Source organism: Lonchura striata, chromosome 4, assembly GCF_046129695.1.
Source record: "Lonchura striata isolate bLonStr1 chromosome 4, bLonStr1.mat, whole genome shotgun sequence".
NCBI classification, from domain to species: Eukaryota; Metazoa; Chordata; class Aves; order Passeriformes; family Estrildidae; genus Lonchura; species Lonchura striata.
Window position 1 is genome coordinate 63,720,971 of NC_134606.1, and position 21,887 is coordinate 63,742,857.

General features: G+C 38.6%; 1 protein-coding gene across 4 annotated transcripts in view; it reads left to right on the forward strand.

The window, feature by feature from the left end:
* The window catches only part of DCLK2 (doublecortin like kinase 2), a 79,516-nt gene that overhangs the window by 51,060 nt on the left and 6,569 nt on the right, over window positions 1-21,887 (forward strand). For all 4 annotated transcript variants that reach the window (XR_002466417.2, XM_021541480.3, XM_021541481.2 and 1 more), the window contains exons 6-14: window positions 766-860; window positions 6,504-6,576; window positions 7,537-7,645; window positions 11,154-11,211; window positions 14,339-14,458; window positions 16,136-16,282; window positions 18,600-18,733; window positions 19,976-20,053; window positions 21,096-21,192. Coding sequence is in view for 3 of the 4 variants with exons in the window: in XM_021541480.3 (XP_021397155.1) it covers window positions 766-860; window positions 6,504-6,576; window positions 7,537-7,645; window positions 11,154-11,211; window positions 14,339-14,458; window positions 16,136-16,282; window positions 18,600-18,733; window positions 19,976-20,053; window positions 21,096-21,192 (911 nt within the window). In the remaining variant the exon portion in view is untranslated. The remainder of the gene's footprint in view (window positions 1-765; window positions 861-6,503; window positions 6,577-7,536; window positions 7,646-11,153; window positions 11,212-14,338; window positions 14,459-16,135; window positions 16,283-18,599; window positions 18,734-19,975; window positions 20,054-21,095; window positions 21,193-21,887) is intronic.

Below are 21,887 nucleotides of genomic sequence, written 5' to 3' on the forward strand. Positions count from 1 at the left end.
CTGTAGATGCACAAAAGTTGGAAGGCACCTCTGGCTGTCATCTGGTCACACTCCTGGCTCAGAACACCACCAAGAATAGCTGAGATATTAGCAAAGAGCTGCAGTACTGTCAGTGTAATCTGGGCTCCTCTTGGACAGTTTTGGGAGGGAAGAACGTTATGTTGACCAGTCAGTTTTACTGGAAAAACTTAGTGCTTCTGCCAATGCTTAAAGAGGATGGTAGTGACTCAGACAAGGATGCCTTACAGTGGTCATGTTTTTCCCCCTAAATCAACATTTCTGAGCTACTGCTAAAGTTTTCGGTCATGTAAACAGTTAATTCTTGTTAGAACTCCTGTTCTGTCAAACATTCCACTTAGAAAGTAAGGCCTTGATCCAAACTGAAGAGGAGGAGGGTCAAATATCCTCAGAAACATTTTCATTCTATAAATGTTATTGTGTGATATCACAATTTATTGTGCAATTTTTAAAAGCTGTGGCTTTTTTTTTTTTTTTTCCTTTGTTTCTGTGCCCAAAACTCTTGCCCTGGCAAAGGACAGAAAGGGCCTTTTTAATCTCTGGAATGACAATGCAATATTTGCTTGTCTCCTTGATTCCATATCCAGCCACACGAATTTTCATGGTGCAATTTTTTGACATGCAAATATACATGTTATTCCTAAATACTGAGGACTCTGTTTTGGTCTATGTTGGCAAACTTCAGTGATAACTTCTGATTTTTATTCATCTTTTCTTTCATTTGTTCACTTTCATTGCTTTGGCCAGTTAATGGAACCCCAAGCAGTCAGTTATCCACCCCAAAATCTACAAAGTCATCCAGTTCTTCACCAACAAGCCCAGGTAGCTTTCGTGGACTCAAGGTAAGTGCAAGAGCCATTAAACCCCCTGAATTTCATTATTCATTGACTGTATAACACTGGTGCTGAAGGAAAAAATAAAAAGTTATAATTTTGGAGGGTAGACTTGCAAGTATGATTTTTGTTAATATGGAGAATAGATCTGAAGTACGATTTTTGTGTTTTGTCTGGGTTGAACACTCTGCTTAGGAAAGGCAGAATGTGATGCTGGCTCAAATATGCTACTTTGTCCTCCAAATTTTCCATTGCTTTGTGGACTGCAGAAATCCTCCAAGCAATTTGTATCCCTTCAGCCTACAGAAATGTAGCATTGTCTTATAGTCTGTGGCATTGCCCAAGTTTCAGCTAAAGCAGACTTATTTCTCCCTGGCACCAATTTCACCCCTCAATCCAGTCTCCTGCCAGAGAGTGTTTGAGGGCTTCCTTTGGGAGCAGCCTGATGTCTGGCAGATTTTTCTGTATTGCACCAAGAGATTTCTCTTCCTCTCCCACTTCAGAATTGGCTCCATTTGTAGTTCTTGGAGGCTGCTCTGTGCCTTTGGCTCAGTGAAATAAAAGGAACATTCTGGATTATAGCGGAGCATCTCATTGCTGCATTGGTGCAGCTGTCCTTTCAAGGGGAATTTTCTTATGGAATCATCAATTGCAGCCTTTCTGGAAGCAGACTGGATGATTTGCACTGATTATTCTGATCAAGTAATAGCTCCTATTGGTGAACACAGCATTTGTGAAGAGGCTGCATAATTCTGTGGAAAAATGTTTTCTGTGTTAAGAGACTGGCTAAAGGACGTGATTTGAATAGTGCTCAGATTTGGGTTTTGACATGCTAATTGTTATCAAGTCTTGTTTTGCAAGGAGTATTGGCACTAGTTTTTGCCAGACTACTTGTGATGATTCTGACAAAGGAATTTGATAGTTTTAATTTAAGTTTAGAAATGAGACAATTTGCCTTGGCTTTTTCACTGCTGCTCTGTCTGCTTTTAACTGATTAAAGCTCCATTAAGGCAGAGATAATTCTGATAGCAGCAAGCAATTCTCACCAAACTGGACATGTCCCCTTTCCCATTCACTTTCACTCAAGTAGGCTCCTGTACTTTTTCAATTTGGAATTTAACTGGTGCTGTGCACTAATGGGTTTTTGTGTCAAATTATTCACCCCCATATGACCAAAGAAAATAGCAAAACCGAATTAAGCACCTCAGGTCTGATGCGTTACTGAGGTAGTGAGTACATCTTTTTTTATCCTTTAGGATGCAACTGTTTAGCAGGAGTGTCCCAGCTGGGCTCCTGAGACTAAAGATAGGGAGTTATCTGGTGAATCCAAGGGGAATTCCAAAAGGATCAAGTGTGATGTTCAGTCACACTTGTTTCTCAATTATGTTGTAGTAGAAAGGACTGTTTTGGGGAAGCATAAAACCAGTAACAGGGGGGTACAGTTTTACACAAAATCAAATTCTTTTAAGAAATTCATACACCCTTTTGTGAAATTGGGTTTTTTCTGGTTACGCTGATGAGAGAAAAGGGGGAAACAATTTAATTATTTGGATATTATTGCTTTTCCATTTTGTTTAATAGTTTCTTGTTGCTAAGACTGCATTGCTGCACAGACAAACAGTATGGCTTCCTGCACTTGTATAAAGAAGGTGCCATGACTACAGCTGAATGAAAATTTAGATCTAAATACCTGTCAGTGACAGAATAAGGTGTATTTTAGATCTTTTTGTCTTTGGGAGTTCAACATTTTGAGTTTTTTATTGTGCACAAATCATATATATTTGTTTTTGTCAGGGGCGAAACAGCAGGACTGAATAATGGTTTTGTATAAGCTTGAGGCAGCATAAAAAAAGGAAAAAAAAAAACAGAGCTGATGTTTCTGTTTCCTGTAATGAGCAGAGCATGAGAGCAGCTGCACTTGAACTGCACTTTAAAAACTGTTTTATTTGAAAAGCCAGAGCAAAGTAAAATATTTTGCTATAGATTAGAACCTTGCTGAGCTTTTTGTAGTTTGACAATCAATGTAGAGCATAAGTGATAGTGCCAGTCATCAAGGCAGCCAACTTGCAAAAATACTGACTGCAGCAGCAATTTCTTCTCAGTCTCAGACACTGAATCTTATATCATATTCTCTAAATGCCACTATTCTTTTAAAGAGAAGCCTCTTCAGTCCCCAAGGATTCCTTCTGCTTCACAACTCTTTTGTTAGGAGTGGTAAGTTCAGGCACAGAAAATTCCTCACAGGAGTCTCCTTGTGAACAGTATATCTTTAAAGGGAAAGTCTGTCTTTCTGTCTTTTCTAGCTCTTCCAAGCAGAGTGCCCTTGTGCTATTAATTGTTCAGTATATACAGTAAGTCCAGCATCCCAGGCTTGCAGAAGTGTTTTAAATAGTGGACTCTGAGATTATATTGAAGTCAGGAATTAAAGCTATGTCTTAATAATAGTAAACATGATGGAATTTCCCCAAAAACACAGATAAAAGCCATTATTCCAGTACATGACAAATGTGGATGCTATGTATCCAATACTCTGTGTAGTCTTATTCAGGCTGTTTATTTTTAACAGCCCAGAATTACTCTGTATCTCAACATTTCACTTAGCAGCGGCTTTGTTTCAAGGTGAAAATTTAGATATAAAAGTTAACAAGTCTGGGCATGAAATAAATGAATATTCTGTGCAGTGTTCTCTTTTGATCAAATGTACAGAGTTTCTTATTTTACTTTTGAATTCCAATGGAGATAAAATCTGGTGCATGGTTTAATAATAATGGTAATGGGTGCATTTGCTGACCAAGAGAAGTCCTTTTGCTGTTCTGTAGGCAGTGGAAATGTTTAAAAATTGGCTTTGGTTCTAAGTGTACATTTCCATGCAAAGCTGTTACAGGTGATTTGACTCTTAGCTCTTCCAGTATATCTGTTATTCTGCACACATTGTGCAGAATAAAAATCATCCAGAGGCTAAATTAAATTTGGAAACTGGTGTAACTTTGGAAAGTGGTGTCATAACTTCCTTATGCTTACTTGGATTACTTTATTGTCTCCTCTTGAAATTAAGGACCACCAAGTCTTGCAATCTTTTTAAAAAGAAAATAAAATCATCCAAATAAAGAGGCTTTGCAGTTGAAGCCTTTCATAGACTCAGAATTATGCTAAATAGCTTTGTGTTTGAATTTGTTTGGGCATCACTTTTGCAATTGATGGACCACATGACCAAAGTGAAAGGGCATTAGAACCTGATCCAACAAATAACTTAAGTACTTATTTAACTTTCAGCAATTGAGTAGTCTCTTTTACTTCAGTGAGGATGTTAATTTACTTAAAGTTAAACATGTGCTTAAGTGATTTGAAGGATTAGTGCCTAAGTTCATCAAAGTTTTTTATCTCTTCAGTGCTGTACACATGTGCTTTGTGTGTAGCTTTATGTAAAGATTATTTACATGTGTGAGTAGTGACACAGGGGCCACAGCAGTTCATAGAGGGATTCTTTAAGTGATGCATTTTGTGAATTTACAATTTATGTTTAAGAATCACTTTAAAAATACTGTCTTACACATTATATTACTATTAAGCATTATAATAATAAATACAATATCTCTATGAAACACGGATTATATAAATAGCATTTTATTTATGTTCAGAATACCTTTTGGTCCCTTCTTACTACAATTGTTCAGGATGAATTACAATGGCATAACCAAAGTGTCCCCAGATTTCAGGGAATACTTCTGCAAATTTAATCCACGGTTCCACTAAAATACTCATACGCCGCAGTTAGACTCACCACCATCCCATGTAGCTGCCAAGGAGTTAGGTATTTATTTAAATATGAAAATAATCCCCAAATGTTTCCACAAACATTTGTGTCATGGACACTCTTAATCCTGAGTGCAGAGGTTTGCCAACCAAGGTGCCATTCTACTGCCAGAAAATATGAGTTTGTATCTGTGGATCCTTAAAAAATAAAATCCCATCAGCTGTGGAGTTGGGGCAGAGCTAGGGTTAAACCTGCCATTTCAGATTCTGATCTAACACCTCAGCCATAATGGCAGCATTGTTTTTATTTTATTTTTGTATTCATTTTAGCTTTTCTTTCCTGTTAATATTTGCTTCCTTCTTGTGGTAAGAAGAAATGTGCCCAGTCATGCTCTGCCCTGATTACAAGACTGAAGGAAGTTGGAAATGTGGACTAGATGTTCCCATGTATTGTCACTCACTGAAAACCCAAAATAGATTACTAGTATTTTAGGATGATGACTAATACTTGGCCATGGTCTGTTCTGCTATCTCTGCTTCATGCTTGAAGAAAATGTGGCTGACTGGTTAAGAGACTGACTCGTGATTTTGTACAAACATTATTTAACCCAAATGTCCTTGTTCCTAATCCTTGTTAAATAGACAGATAACTCAGAAAGACAGCAGCCTTAACATAGCCTGGGTTTAAGTCATTAGTAAGAAGCAGAGTAGTAGCTGCCTGCTTGCTGCTTGATGCTACTTCTGTCCCAAATGCTGGTAAACGTTGTTTCAGGGGGTCTGCAAAATTAAGTTGTACAGCTTCTAGTTACTGTACCTTGAGCTGATTTGGCAGCTCAGCTGCCACTAGAAACTTAAGCATTCATTAGCATTTCATGAACCTTTAGACAATATCCCTATCTGTCAGTTCAGTTCTTTCCCTGACAATAGTGTTAATGATTTAAAATATTCAGCAGTGTAACCAGACAATGTCAGCTAAAAGGCAAAATGCTGCATTTGCATTCCCGGTGTCTCCAAAAGCCATTTCAACAGACACTGAGCTTAAGGCAGAGAAACATTTTAATCCTTCCTGTGGTGAGTGCTGAAAACCACCATAATGGCCCATGAAGAAAACAAGATCTGGAACTTCACAGAACAGCATTACATAGAGGAGGGGGAATGATCTAAACTTTGTTTTTTCATTTCATGCAACATCCCTATACATAACTGTAATAGGAGAGCTTATAAAAATGGTGCACAGAACACATCCAGTATATTTTACTATTTATGGCATTCATTCCTATGCCTCCACCCCTGTTCAAAATAAAAACTTAGCATCATTTACATCCTGGGCAGTATGACAGGATGACTTGACGTAGAATCATGAAGATTCAGATCCAATACTAATTAAGCTGTTAGTGCAGGAAAATCAGTTTTCTTCAGCTGCTTGAAAATTTAGATATTTGTTTATTTACAGTGTCACAGTTACTAAAACTGGATCTATGTCGGGATACATATCTGACATCTAACTTGAAATGTTTGTAGGTGGCAAAATCTTCACAAAAATCTTCACATCTGTAATAACCTAAAACAGAGCCCAATAGATGGCTAAATAAATCTGATTATCATAGATGTACCTGGCCACCTAGGCCAAAATCGTAGATGTAGCTGAAAGGAATTTTCTCTGCTGTTTACTGAAATCTGTTCAACTGCTTATCTAAATAGAAATATTGTGGCTGAATCTTAAAGTGGTACAAGTGACAGTGATGATGAACTTTGAGAAAGCAAGAATGAAAATAAGATGGGAGTAGAAAAGTAAACTGACTGTAAGTGATTTTAGTAGGGTTTCTCTTTGCTGGTTCTTTGTATGGCTCTCTCTTGTGATTACCATCAGAAATTGGAAGTTCTTGTGCATTTCCACAGATCTCCCCACATGGTGGATCTTCTTCCAATGTGAATGGTGTACCTGAATCACTCCGTTGCCAGAGTCCTGAAGGTAGGACACCAATAACTTGCCAGAATTTTGCTGTGGATGACACTTGCATTAGCACTATTGAATGGTTTCTGGTGGCTCCAAATATTTTTTTGTTTGGAGATGTAATAAACAAGTGGATGTTGTTGATTCACCTTGGAAAAAATTATAGCCAATTCATACATCAAGGCAGTGAAGTTAGGAAATAAATTTTGTTAATTTTCTTTGTCCATTGGTAGCATATTATTGGAGCTTGCTCTTCAATAGTCACTGTCAGGAATTTGACTGATTTGAAAATGACCTGCATTATCACTAGAAATGTTTTTGTGACTGTTTTGAAAGAGGAACCCTCCTCAAAAGAGCTCTTTATGCTTCAGGTAGAACCACTGGCCAATCAACTACACCATAGCTAAATTAAACCTTTCATTCCTGATCTCTTTACAGCAAAGTCAGTTATTTTAAAATATTTTTAAATTTCATGTTGGAGAAATGTTTTTTATCTTAAAAACACTGAAATAAGCATCTATCAAAATTACTTGCATTTTGGATGTTTTAGGAGCACCTATAAAAACTTGAAGGAATTCAGCAGATGAAATTTTTGGGTCTTTCATATGCATTGTAGCTGAATCTTATTTGCATTTTTGCTTTGAGTTTGCAAAAATATAAGTCAAAAACGTAATTTGAAGTCAGAAAATTTTAGATTAAGAACTTCTAACTGCATTCATTACTTTTAGAATATGCCAGTACAAAAATGTAGCAAGAGGCTTATTTTTGTGTTCAAAGGTCAAATATCTTTGGGTTCATCTTGTTCTTCTTTACACTTGAGATAAAACCAAGGGAATTGCAGTGGAGAAAACAGCTTACTTTTAAGTTTTGTTTTGCATTTGTGACTGTTTCTTATCTGTGGAGCCCATTGGGGATATATTGCATCCTGCTGACACTTCTCTTCAGCTTTTATTATTGACTTCTTTACTTTTTTTACAGGCTTGAATGGAAACAAGTTCTCAGGGTCATCTACCATTCTTGAGAAGTATAAAGTGGGGAAGGTGATTGGTGATGGCAATTTCGCTGTTGTAAAGGAGTGTGTGGAACGGTGAGAGAGGAAACTGTTCAGTCCTGCTCTTCATTGTACTGGATAAAGCCCTGTGCATTAACATAAATTTCCTAGACAAATGTAATGAGATGAAAGCGAAGAGCACTTGCAAAAACATGCACATACTTCAGGAAAAAACAGGCATAGCAAAACAGGCAGAGCTTTCTGTGTTTTCTTCTAGCTAAGGGATACAAGAACAGCAGAGAACCATGGCTTTTTATCCCACAAACTAAAGGAGGCATCACCCTTCTCAAGGTGCCTCCTCAGGAAACCCCACAGCTCTTCAAGAAGTCTCACACACTACAGATGGCTGTGGATGACAGGAAATTCTATGTGGCATCTAAACAGAGTTTGAGAGACCTCCCCCCTCCTTCTGCCTCACCAATTCTGCTGCTGTGGTGCCCCCACTACCTGCTGCTGATGTGATTTTTCACAGCTTTCAGCATTCTGTGGGTACAGTACTTTTAAAGACAAGCAGTTGTTGGCTATCAGCCTGTGCTGGTGGCTCCCTTGGGCTTGCTGCTTGTGTTTGGTGGTGTGGAGGAGCCAGACAGTTCAAGTGAGCCCTCCAATATGCCTGAAATGTCCTTGTGCCTGATTCCCTGCGTATTGGTGTTACCAGTATTGAGAACAGGAAGTGCCTTGGCTTGTCCAGCCCCTGCTGTTGGACCAAATAGTGGCAAATGTTTCATCTGACTGTCACTTTCTCAGTGAATTTTTTTTAGAACCACATTCTGCTATTTTCATCAACCTGAGAGTTATCTCAGTTTCTTAAATATTATGAGGAATCTCCAATTTGTACATATATACTGGGAAAACTCAGCAAATGACTGTGAAAAACATAAATGTTAGAGAAACATTCTATTATTTGATCCTCACCTGCTGGCTTTAGTTAAATTGAAAGAAAAATAATTCAGAATGGAAACATCTCATTCCAGAACTGAGGTTAGACTAACAGGTCTGTAGTTCCCTGGGTCTTCCATCATGCTCTTGAAAATTCAGTGTCAGCAAATGGAAAGTCACTGCTCCCACCCTTGTGGTCCTCTGGCTTAGGAGACTGGGCAGCCCAACTTCTATCAGTGGCACTAAGGACTGAGGCAAACAAAAAAAGCATCCCATGCCTTTGCTTTATCTTACTGTATGTTAGTCCAGTGACAGTCTTCAGCAAGTTCCAGTATTTTCTTTTGAGCTCCCTTTGCTATTGACACACTTAAGAAAGACTTGTCTGACTCAACACTGGCCAGCTTCAGCCCTAATGGGCTTTTGGCCTTTCCTGTCCCCTCCCTGCATGCACCAACCACAGCTCTGTAATCTTGCTGCAAAGACCCACCTCGCTTCCAAAGATCCTCTTGAGCACCACAAACATATCCATGCTCAGCCAAGTTGGTTCTCTGCCACTTAATGTTTGGGAAAATTGAAATCTCCCACAAGAGCAAGGGCTACTGATCCAGTAATTTTTCATCATTACCCACAGAGTAACTCATCAGTGCTCACATCCCAACCAGGTGATCCCAGACCCCCCCTGCACCATATCCTTTGTTTTCCACTGCCCTTGTCCTCATCCAGAGGCTTTAATGAAAGATAGCAAGTTAAAGCACAAGATAACATATTTATTGTCTGAAATATAAGCTGTGCATTTTGGAAATCACTTAAATCTCACTGGAAATGGCACAAGGGCTGCTAAGTCACTGAACGTCATTTGTGCTTTTTAGAATGAGGAAAGTGGACTAGAAAAACAACCCGTCAATTATAAATATTTCAAAAAGGCACAATTCCACTTCAATGTCTAGTTATGTATGTGACCAAATCTTTAGTGCAACATTATTAAATTAATTTTATGTGAAATAAGTATGCAACAACTGTTGCTAATAATAATAATGAAAGAAGAAATACCAGCCTTCTCTTTTAATTCCTAATAATTATACTTAATTTCTGATAGTGTTGTGGAGCCAGGATCCTATTACACAGCTACCAGCTGGGATGTTCTACAAAAAGAACAAGAAAATAATAAGGTGGTCTCTTTTTTGCCTGTGTGTGTGTATATAAAGACATGAGTCAACAGATGGGCACTGACAGCTCGAGAAGAGTTCCAGAAACCTGTCAGACAATGCTGGTGTATGATGTGCAGGGATGTCAGCACACAAATTGTGTGGGTTATATCCACCTTTATTCCATGGGTGCTGCAGTAGAGGACATTTGCAAGAGGGATTTGAAGTTGTTGGATGAATTGGCTTTGTGAATGTTAACTCCTCCTGCTCACAGCATGGGTGCAGAAGGTTCCCCAAGTGGATGTTGCTGATCATTTGTTCCCAGGCTTTCTGATATAATGGTGTAAAGTACAAATTGGGATTGTGATTTCCAGGCTGCAGATTTTGCATCAAGTCTGTAACATCAGAGGGTGGCATTTCACAGATACCATTTAGACAAGGGCTTCTATCTAAAGACCAGATCAGGTTGTAACTATGACAACCTCGCAGATACAGCTGCACTTCCAGGGCAGGGATTCTCGCCTGCACTTTTTCAATAATGCATAATTGGGATGTTAGATGTTAATTCAGTTCCTTTTTCTGTAAGGTGCTGATTTTGACCTGTTGTATCTAATGCCAAATGCAGTGAAAATCCCCTTGGAAGTTTGAAAATATGCCTTTTGCTTTTATATCTACCTCCTGTTTTCTAGTGGTGTTCTGATGCACACTGGAGTCTGTAGGCAGTGGTACAGTACAAAACAGCAGCAACGTGGTATTACAGCAGTTTCACATGATTTTTAATTCATCAATAATATAAGTAATAATTTCATCTTTAAAAAAAATTAAATTGTGTTGCTTTTTTTTCTACTCATTTTCCCCCATCCAGAGAAATGGAGATTTTTATTGCTTAAAGGGATGAAAGATGAACAAGAGCTCCTTTCTGTGAGAGTATTTGCTGAAAACAGTAATCCTTTTTTACTTTGTATATGAACCACCCTGCTAAATGTCATGGGACTTTGGATGAGTGCTGCAGAATTCTACAAAATACTTTAAAAAAAAAAAAAATTGAAATACAACAGCTCAAAATCAGCACCCAATAAATTCTACAGGATTTTAGACTGTCCATAATGGACTATGGCATTTTAGCTCTGTTGAATCCTACTGAATTTTTTCACTAGGGTATCAATCTTCATACTTATACGTGCATGGTTTTATCTTCAAAACCTACCAGTTGAACAAAGCTAAGCGGAAGGCTGAAGGCAAATTTTGCATGTTGCCTTAAAGGAGTGACAGTGCTGTGCCAGGTCACAAAGAAGAAATTGCAGCTGGATCCTGGGATTAATACACCAAGGGAGCTGGGTTGTGGTAGTCAGGGAAACAGCAGGCACAAATGCTGCTGAGGAAACAAAAACCAAATCCAGGTCTGCTCTGTGAATTTTCTGTCAGCAACCTCTATGGGCCACACCATGTTGTTATGATGGTGTATTTACAGAAAATGGCACAATTTTTCTAATCAGTGGTGCTTGTGTTTTCTTGCTTAGATCCACAGGAAAGGAGTTTGCCCTGAAGATCATAGACAAGGCCAGGTGCTGTGGCAAGGTAGTGTACAACCATTTGCATGTGTACAGAGGCAGCACTAGCAGCTGCTCATTAGTCATAAATGGTTGGTGTGTTTGGGTTTTCTGACTATTTTCAGGGTATCTTTTTAACAAGAAGATAACATATCCAAGAAACAAATAGTAAAAACAGTGAGTGTTAGTCAAATAATAGAGAAAAATCAGACTAATTGTTGCCTATCTTATTGGGCTGACAAAAAATGCTAATATGCACACAAAATTTATTGGACAATTTTGATGTGTAAAATATGAGAGAGGAAATTTGCAGCTATATGTTTATTTATGTAATTCCCATTCCACCCTGCCTCTTATTTTTCTTTCTGTATGGCTCAACATGCTCCTCTTATAAGCAGAACATGGATTTGAAAAGAAATTTTCACAACCATTTGTTTCTGTTTATGTAGTGTCACCTTCCTGTATTAACAAAGATCTCTTGTGTTCTGAAAAATTCCTTTTAATTTAAACTTTAAACAGAAAAATCCAAAATTGTCTCTTCACGAGAACAGTATCTCATATAGTCCAAGCAAATATCTGAGAGTGTCAGACTGCTTCTTTCCCTTCATACTTCTTAAGTATAGATATTTTTTAAAAGGAATAAAGACTGCCTCCCCTCTTTGTGTGATAAGGAGCTGTGTGATACTGTGATGACTTCCTATTAGGACAGGTCCTCAAACAGAAACATTTTATCTGTGCAGATTTTAAACCATGTATTAAGTGCTAGGAGATGAGGGTTTCATTTTAGCTCATATTTTCTGGGTTTATTTAGAAAATTCAGAAAGGAATCATAAAAATGTGCAGCCACAAGAAAAAGTGCTAGATTGCCTTTCTGAGATTAAAATATTGCAATTTCTTCAGCTGGTGGCCCACTGCCTTCCACTGCAAACAAAATTTTTGGATGATGTGTACAGCTTGCAACTTTAGATGATTTTTATTACTTGTCTGAGTCAGCTCTTTAGGTATCATAAATTGGAATGGTCTGAAGATACATAATCTACTTTACACAGTAGAGTTTAGAGGAATTTTCTACTTATCAATCTCCTTGCTTTAAAACATACATATATATATAAAAATCAACCCCATAGGTGCATAGTTGCCTGTTTTGAAATAACCTATATCTCTATAGCTAGAGACTGTTGGAAGGTGTTTATACCTCTTAGGGCAGAATCATTCTGGAAGAATTCCAACAAAGAAAATAACTAAATTTTGCTATTACTTATTCCTTCCTCACTCAGTTCCACAGCCCTGCCTTAAAAACACCCATCCAGCCCAAATTTGGATGAGTTATGTGTTGCTTACTGCTCCTTGATCTTGGATGTTCAGAAATTTGAATCCAATTTTCTGTTTTCCACAAGTGGCTTAAATGCCCATTAAACAATAATGTCTCTGTAAATAAATCATATTAATGTAGATGGAAACATATATTGCACTATCCAGGAGAACACCATTGCAAGTTTTGGAATTATTATTTTTTTACATGGCAAAACATAGTAAAGCAGTGGGGTGGTTGAAAATAACTAGCTACATATTAGTCAGCAGTTTTTGAAGACAGATTTTTAAACAGTAGTTCAACAACATTCTGGAGTTTTTCTTTTTAAAGAAATACTGTTTATTTTAAGTGTTAATTATGCCTGAGCAGTTTAGTCAAAAAAGCACAGATGAAGCCATTGTGCCTTAGTTGTAATTAATGGGTGTAATAAATTAATATGTTCCCTGTTCTTTAGGTTGAGAAAGATGTAATAACATTCTAGTTTCTGCTTGATCTCTTAGTTTGGAATTTCCAGGCTTCCATCCCTAAGGCTTAGTATGCTGTGGCTGTTCACGTCTGTCTGGTGATGAGATCCAGCATTGTGTTTAACAGAATTGCTTCCTGTTTGTCTGTTTTTCTCTCCAGAGCACTTTGCTTGGAGCAGGCATATGTTTGCTCAGAGTGACAATTGCTGCTCTTTCAAAGTGAAATTCAAAGGTGTGGTGTTTAACCTGTGTGTGCCTCACTGTTCTCTCACAAAACGAGATGCACACGTGGCACGTGGTTTCTGAGCTATGCAGCCACAGAAAGCTTTGGCAAAAGCACAGTGCATCTGTAAATAACCCCGAGGAAGAAGGTGAAGTGGTGTAAGATCTCCAGGCACTGCTATGCACAGTGGATCACATCTTCTCCTGATGCTCTGCTCACAAATGCATGAAGTGCATGCTCCTTATCAGTGCATTCAACATGGATAAGTTCCCAGTCCAGTGACATTATTTGTTCCCTGCCAGGGTAGAAGGATACTTATGTCTGATGCAAGCATTTTTTATTATTTTGCAGAGAACTCAAATACAATATCCATATTCTAACATTTATAAAGGAAAACTAAAATCACACTTCATGTGGAAGGGACATGTAATTTTTTTTTTTTTGCTCTCCAGTGTTAAAATGTTCTAGAAAACAAGGCATTGAAACTAATTTGTTCTCAAAATTAGTTCTTCAGAAGAAACTTCCTCAGAAGCACAGGGAAGGGGAAATTGAACTCAGTCTGTCTGTTATTAAGCTGTTGGAGTCACAACAATTTAACTGAGCTATTGCACATTTTGCAGATTGTAAATCTGAGCAGACATATAAAATGAACCAAAATCCATAGCCAAAGCACTCAGAGTATTCTTTTCTTTAATATACTCCATTACTTTTTTAAAAAATAAAGTCCTTGGATACAAATCCTAGGTAATCTGTCCTTGAGTAACCTACACAAAATGAGAGGTGAAGGCTGGAGAGGATCAAGAACATGTTAACTGCTGATGAAGGGTGACAGGTTCCAATGATCCAGCTGGGGGGCAGAAAGGTTCTGAACTTAATTTCACCTCATAATACCCACATAAGAATATAACCTGCACTTCCTGAATTGCTGTCATATTCTGGGGTCTTTTTCAGAGATGCCCCATTCGTTATGTGAAATATATTTCAAATTAAATGTGGTCAGTGATGAAATACAAGCTAAGATCCAGCAACTGAAAATAACCTGCAATATAAGTTAATCAGCAAAAAGGGTGCTCACTGATTAAGTGATTGGCTGATCAAAGGAAAAGTGAATTGGCAAATTCATGCTTCAGATGAACTTCCATCCTTTTCTGAACAGGAACACCTGATTGAAAATGAAGTGTCTATTCTGCGCCGAGTGAAGCACCCAAACATCATCATGCTCATAGAGGAGATGGACACCCCCACAGAGCTCTACCTCGTGATGGAGCTGGTCAAGGTAAGGCTCAGGGGGCTTTATTTGTCTTTGAATTCTCTGTGTTGATGTGAAATCTGAGCAGTATCTAGGAATGCTAAGATCTTGGGAGACATAATCAATAAGGTTTCAGTGGCAGCCTGCGTTTTTAAACCATAAAAATACACCTGTCAAGCAAGTATATTAATGGGATTTCTCTCTCTTCAGTTGTAATTTTATTATTAACACAGATTTGAGGTAATTTTGCAATGTGCACAGTCTAGAGAGAAATAGATAGGAGGTTTTATATCATGCCTACAATATGCAGGCATTTCATAGAAATTAAATCTCTGTAATAAATTTATCTTAATACATAAAACAAATAGATTGAACTAAAGTGATTTTCATCCTGGAAAACCAAAACTCAAAAGATCTAACTCATTTTGCTTATATCAAGCAGTTCACCAGAGAACAGATGCTGCCTTCATACATATACAGAGAAAACACAAATATTCTTTTTGCTGTCACCTTGTGAGCCAAGTACACGAATAGCATCAGGCTCTAGTCATGATTCTCTTGTCTGAGTCCTGTGCATGCACTGCAACACTGCACATCAGCTCCACTGGCATGTCAGACACAACATACAGCAAGAGCAGGATGTAGTAGGAGCACTGCTCATTTTTTGAGGAGCACATTTTATTTCTAACTGAGGCACTGTTACATTCAGGAGTCCCATCTAGAATGGTTGCCAGACTGGGAGACCTCTAAAGGAAGTGTGTAGTTACTGAATACATAATTTCTGTAGCCCACGCATCTTTCTTCCTTTCTAGAAGTTATTTTTATACCCTATAGGCTTTTTGGGATTTCAAGACAGTATTTTTTTTATGTTTTAATTCACCACCATCTTGGTCTGTATTTCCTGAATTGCTGCTTCTCTTTGGTGTGCATTGAAATGCTTGGAATGCCACCCACAGCTCAGACAGATCACTCCTACAGATGTATCCAGGGAAACCATCACGGAGACACCCACATGACATTTGTTGTAAGGACTGAAAATGCTGCATCAGTTACTCACTCGCACATTGCTGTGTATTCCCAGAGGAACAGGGCATCCATAAACAGAGCCTGACACATTCAGAAATCACCTGGAGGTTCTGCACTTTGATGTATCTCAGTCAGTGGATTCATTTATGTCGGAATGTGCTTATCTTTTTTTTCCTCTTCAGCTATATTTATTTGGTATTTCTTGCAATATCGACAGAAATTTGAATTTGCTGAGTATTTGCTAGTTAGGATTTTTTTTTTTTAAATTATTGGGCTAATTTATTTTAGGCTTTACTCAAAATCAGGGCTATTTTTCAAGATGTTGAAGGTATTCTACTGATAAGATGAAGGAAAAGGATGCTGTATTCCTGTACCTGTTGGTAAGATAAATGAGTGATCAAGAGTAGGAAGATCAATAGAAAAAAATCTGTGATTGGCCCAAGCTCAGACACCAGAACTGTACTGGAATACAGTTTAGAACTTAATGTAGAAGGCCGAAGTCCTAGTCTAGTATCTTGGTGACAAGATCATCTTTCTGCAATTTTTTTTTTTTCTGTTTAATGGGAATTTGAGCATGTTTTTTGGAAGATTTTTCATGTTGAGTGTTTTGGTTTTTTTTTAACCAGATACCATCTTAATTTTTTAAACAATGATATCTTTTTCCTTTCCATCACACAGGGAGGAGACCTATTTGATGCCATCACTTCATCTACAAAATACACAGAAAGAGATGGGAGTGCCATGGTCTACAATTTAGCCAGTGCTCTCAAATACCTTCATGGTCTCAATATTGTGCACAGAGACATCAAACCAGAAAATCTTCTGGTATGTCCCATTTATTTTCCAGTATTTTTTTCTTACTTTGTTCTCATTAATGCAACTGCTTGTGTAGAAATGTCAAGGAGCACAGCAGAGAACAGCAGGCATATTAATTTAGAATAGTTATGTATGAAGTAAATCTTTTGCCGTGAGATAGCAATCACTGTAATGCAGGAGAGCTGCGCTCAAACCTGTCCTTAGATCTATCCTTATTTACAATTTGATTGGCTGCCTTTTGGATAAGCAGGAGTACTGTCTCACAAAACAATACATTTTAAAGCTATGCCTATGAATTATTTATCAGTTTGCAAGTGGGAGAAAGGTGGACTGAGAGCCATTTCTTCATTTCTTCAACAATCCTATGGTTACCATCTGAAGCCAGTGGTTTTTTCCTTTCACTGTCATTGCAGGATCATCTTTCTGATGGTTTAGCAGAATTCTGGCTGGGAATTAACCCTTTACATACATTTTTTTCTTTTCCTAGGCAACTGGCTACTTTTGTTTTCAGCAGAGACATAAAATAACTGTGTTAACAAGAATTACCATGAAGTCTGCTTTGGGAACTACTTATTCCCCAGTCCACAGAGGGCATCATTCCCTTTCTGTCCACAGAATGGGATCAGAGTGTGCCGTCCTGCTTATCCACAGAGGTTACACTTGTGCATTACATATTGGATATTAAGTGTCACACATTGCACCAGGACCATAATCTCCCCTTCTTGAGGCATTTCTTAAAAGTCTTTTGTGGTGTTTGTCAGTCCTGTTTAACGAGTTTAAACCAATAGTAGGAGACACAGCTTATCCCACACTGGATTTTGAACTATAACAAGGACAGGGCTACAAGCTGAAAATATTTCCTAATTAATAGTCATTTTTTCCCCAGTAATTCCACTGACAGTGTTTAGCAATTTAAATAAACCCTCAGATAAATTAGATTGTTTAGCAAAAAGAGGCATGGGGGGAGGCTTCTCCTGGAAAATGTAGTCACAGCAACATGGCACTTGAGAGAAAAAATGAAGGTGGGAAGTCTCACGTACTATTAGTGTATCTCCAAACACAGACAGTCCAAAGAAATTTTAAGCTCTCATTAGAGAATGAATCAGTTATAAATAGGTACAAATGCCCTTTCTGTCTAGAAAGCCTAAAGAGATTACTCAACAGATGCAAATCTTACTCACTGTGATTGACAGCAGCAGAATGTTGAGATAGCATCCTGGTATTGAATATAAATGCAAATAATTCCCATCAACTGCTACCTGTAATTGCACATAGGTTTGGTTTTTTTTTGGTATTTTTTTGTTGGTTTTTTGTTTGGTTGGTTGGTTGGTTTTGTGGGGTTTTTTTTGTTTTGTTTTTTTTTTTTTTTTTTGCACAGGGTCATCTAGCCTCTCTGGATGGGAATTACATTCCCTTTGCTAGTCATGCATTTAAAAAATGCAAACCCTAAGAGTAATAGCTGGTATAAAGGTGTTACATAAAGGAGAACAAGTGTTTCCATTACTGATATGAATTACACAGAATGAAGAAATGTATTGCAGTGCCCAGTTGTTTGAGGAAGGCAAATAAATTCAGCCATTCCAGAGATCATGGGGTCCTCGGTTTTAGAAACTTTGAATTCACGTCAATATGAATATTTTACTTTAAGAATGAAACTGAGATGAATTTATTAGGGGGATGTTTCCTTTGTGTTGGTCTGGTTTGATGTATTCCTGCCATCACTGTTGTATAACACTTTTCTTTCTATTGAAATTCAGCTTCTTTCAACAATAAAGTGACTCAGTGCTAGATTGTTTATAGGCCTTTAGGTAAGGTGTGGTTGGGTCTGCACCAAAACCTAAACTGAATTTGCCCAGACCAAGCACAGAGAAGACATTTGCTGATGAAACTGCCCAATATGATGACTAGATTTATGCTAAGGTAACAAGATGTTAAACTTGATTCTGAAACTGATACAAATCTGATTGTAGCTGCCAGTCCCATTTTAAATTCTAGGTTCCAGTCAAATGAAAGTAGAGTATTATATTTTACTGAATATATTTAAAACTTCTTAACATTCAAGGACTGGATTTTCTTTTCCACCTCTAGTCACTCAAGGCTGTGTCATGGTCTGACCTACATAGCTGGCAGACAGCTCCATTGAACATTTGCTCCAGCTGCAATCAATGGCAATATCATTTTTTTTTTCTTCTTGCCCTACAGGACTGTGTAAATTACTTCTTTTTTCCCATCTTTTTTGGTGTGGTGATGATGACTTCCCAAAGAAATTAGAGGATATAAAAATGCAGATGTTCTCCTCATTCTGTGATAATTCCTCTGATTCTAGGTGTGTGAATATTCAGATGGAACCAAGTCTTTGAAGCTTGGAGACTTTGGACTGGCGACAGTGGTCGAAGGCCCTTTGTACACTGTCTGTGGGACACCCACCTATGTGGCTCCAGAAATCATTGCAGAGACAGGGTGAGCACAACTGCCTACAACACAGGCCTGGTAACCACTCCTTTTTGGCAGGTTGTAAGATCTTGTAAGATCTAAATGCTCCATGGCTTTGTAACCAAACCACCCAAGGGCACCACTCCCAGTTCCTCCAAGAGGCACTTGGCTCTGCCTGCTCCCAGAATTTGCCTTTGCCTCCTTTCCCACCTTCCCAGGACCAGCTCTGGTGCAGTGGAGTCCATTGGTTTGTGCTCCCCGACTCCCCTCAGCATCCAGAGCCCACTGTACCATCCATGGCAGCTGTTTAGGGAAGAACAGACAGGTGAAACACAGTGGTTACATTAGAAATGGAATCACTTATATTGGAAGAGGCTGCAGAGGTCACCTAGTCTCAGGACAGTTCTAACTAGATTATGTTGATTCAAGTGACCCTTTTGGGTGACACATCCTGTTTGATAACAATTGAACAACCCCATTATTCTGTATTTAACAGGTCATTGCATAAATACAGAAAAAAAAATCTAAAAATATGAACTTTCACCAATGGTAGATTTTCACAAGTCCCCTCTCCTTTTAGACCTACACAATCTCCATTCCATGCTCTGGCTGATTTTTGCCATAGCTGTAACCACTCTGAATTTCCTGATGGAGGGAGGTTTTGTGTGTTGTTTCACTCCTTGTTCAGTGCATTTGTTGCATTGAGAAACATTTCACAGCTGCAGTCAGCTCTGGTGTCAGAGGGCACCACTTGAGATTTTAACAAACCAAATCTACTGAATAGGAGAAAACCTATTCCTCCAGTGTTTTAATTTCCGTGCTTTAAAAGAAAAGTGCAGCTCTTCTTCCCCATATTACTCCTGGAGAGGATGGAGAATTGTGTCTTGTTGCTTAGCAACACATGATCTAACCTTTGAGAGAGTTACTTCACTGCAGGGACTGAGAAGGCACATCCTTGTCTTTAACTGTTAGTGGCTCTGGACTGGGAAACCTGGATACTGACTTTGATTTGAGTATATTCAGAAGACCCTGGAAAGCCTTGAGGCTTATGGTACAGGAAAAACAAAAATCATAGCATCATGGTTTCTTAAAGATTATAAAATTGTGAAGAAAAAGATGCTCAGGCACAAAATACATCACCCCATTGGCAGCAAGTAACTTAGCACAGATTCTCATGCAATCCTGTCAGCATCATTTATTTTTGATTGGAATGACTCTTTTTTGTCGTGTTATTAATTCAGCACAAGTAACACAGACTTGTTTTCTCAGGTATGGCTTAAAGGTGGATATTTGGGCTGCAGGTGTGATCACTTACATCCTGTTATGTGGATTTCCACCTTTTCGCAGGTGAGTGTCAAAGGGAAAACCAGTGCAAGCAATCAAGTTCATTCGGAGCAAGTCTGACCTTTCTCCCAAGGAGGCATCCTTGTGGGAATAAAAATGATGGGATCACAACCGTGGTTTCCTCGCGGTTTTGTTGATTTCTTTAAGTGGTTTTCACTTGTCCCCCATTTTAGGTTTTGGGAGCACTTTTTAAAATGTATTTTCTTACGGGGGCAGATGTTTTGGCGCTGTGCGGGGGCAGAGGCGCTTTTCCTTTTGTCTCCATGCGATCCCAGCTCCGGGATCCGCGGGCAGGCGCTGCCCTCTGCCGCTGGAGCGGGGATGCGGCAGCTCCCGGCCAGCGGCCGCGGGAAACCAGGAGAGGTGGAAATGCGCTTACCCCGCCTTAAACTTGTTTGTCCTTTTTGGTACTCAGAGCCGCACTGAGTTAAAAACGGGCGGGTTGTTTTTGGTTTTGGTTTTTTTTTTCGCCAGAGAATGAGAAAGAATTCGCACATTTTAATAGGGAATGATGCTCTTAACAGATAAATTACTACTAATGCAGGGCCTGTTTGTTTGTATTTTTACAGCAAAATACTGAATAAAATAGGTTTTAACTAAAACACCTCACCGAACAAAAATATCTTGCAAACAATACAATTATTGTTGATGGAAAAAATATTAGTTCGGGTATTTGGCTTTCTCATGTTGTTACTTCACATTTAAAGCTGAAAATGGGTTTTGAAAGATAGATTGTATCTTTCAACTAGCAAATGTATTGTTTGATTAGAGTTTTCAGGGAGGGCGCAGAGAATGTCCATATCATGCTAGTAGAACCAGGCTTTATGAGTGAGATTAATAAATGTGTGTTAACTATGCAGCCCCGACTCCATTGGAAAAGTTACCTCAATGTATTGGCTCAGAAGAGCTATTGCTGTATAAACTTGCAAATTATGCATTTCTAGTAGTTATTAACATAATTTCTGTTCCATCCCAAATCAAGTTAAAATTCCCATGACAAATTGCTTTTTCTCTCATAATGTTTTTTGTTACTGCTGTTTTACAGTGAAAACAACCTTCAGGAAGACCTCTTTGATCAGATACTTGTGGGGAAGCTGGAATTCCCCTCTCCCTACTGGGATAACATCACTGATTCAGCAAAGGTACTGATATTTTTTCCCACCTGAAACAACATTTCTGACAAGCTCCTGTGCAGCCTGTGCTCAGCTGGGAGGGCAGCCTGGAAGATGTAGAGCAGCCCAGTGCCCCAGCTGCAGTGCCTTTTCCTGAATAGTGGCTTTCCTGAGCTGGTTTACCTGAATACTGCTGGATGAATGCTCAGGTATTTCAGGCTGCCATGGTTCTGCCTGAGCAAGAGTAGCAAAATGCCAGCTGCATTCAGGGAACGTCACACGATTCCCAGATCACTTCATGGTGCACTTTACAGCAGGTTCAGTGCTTCAGCTGTAAAATAAATGTCCTTGAATTTTTCCCTCTTGTCACTCTTTAAAAACAAAAATTATTGCTCTGTGGATTGGTTGCAATAGGCATTTCTTCCTGTTTTTACTTGAGGCATTTATTGAAGCTTTTCAAGAGGTGCAGCCATGGCTAATTGCCACTGCCAGCAGTTCTGTGATCATTGCAGTTTTGTTGAAATTAAGTGTATTTGTAGGACAAAGATTCAAGTTGTAAGCCCCACTTCTCAGGTTAATTTGCTAAAGTGCTCTGAATAGTATCTGAGGACTCGCTAGCAAGTGGAGGTGGTTTTTTATCTAGTCAATGAGAAGCTGAATTTTTTCTGCATTTTTCTGCACTTACCAATGGGTGTTTATCCATTTACCAACATTTCCCAAGTCCT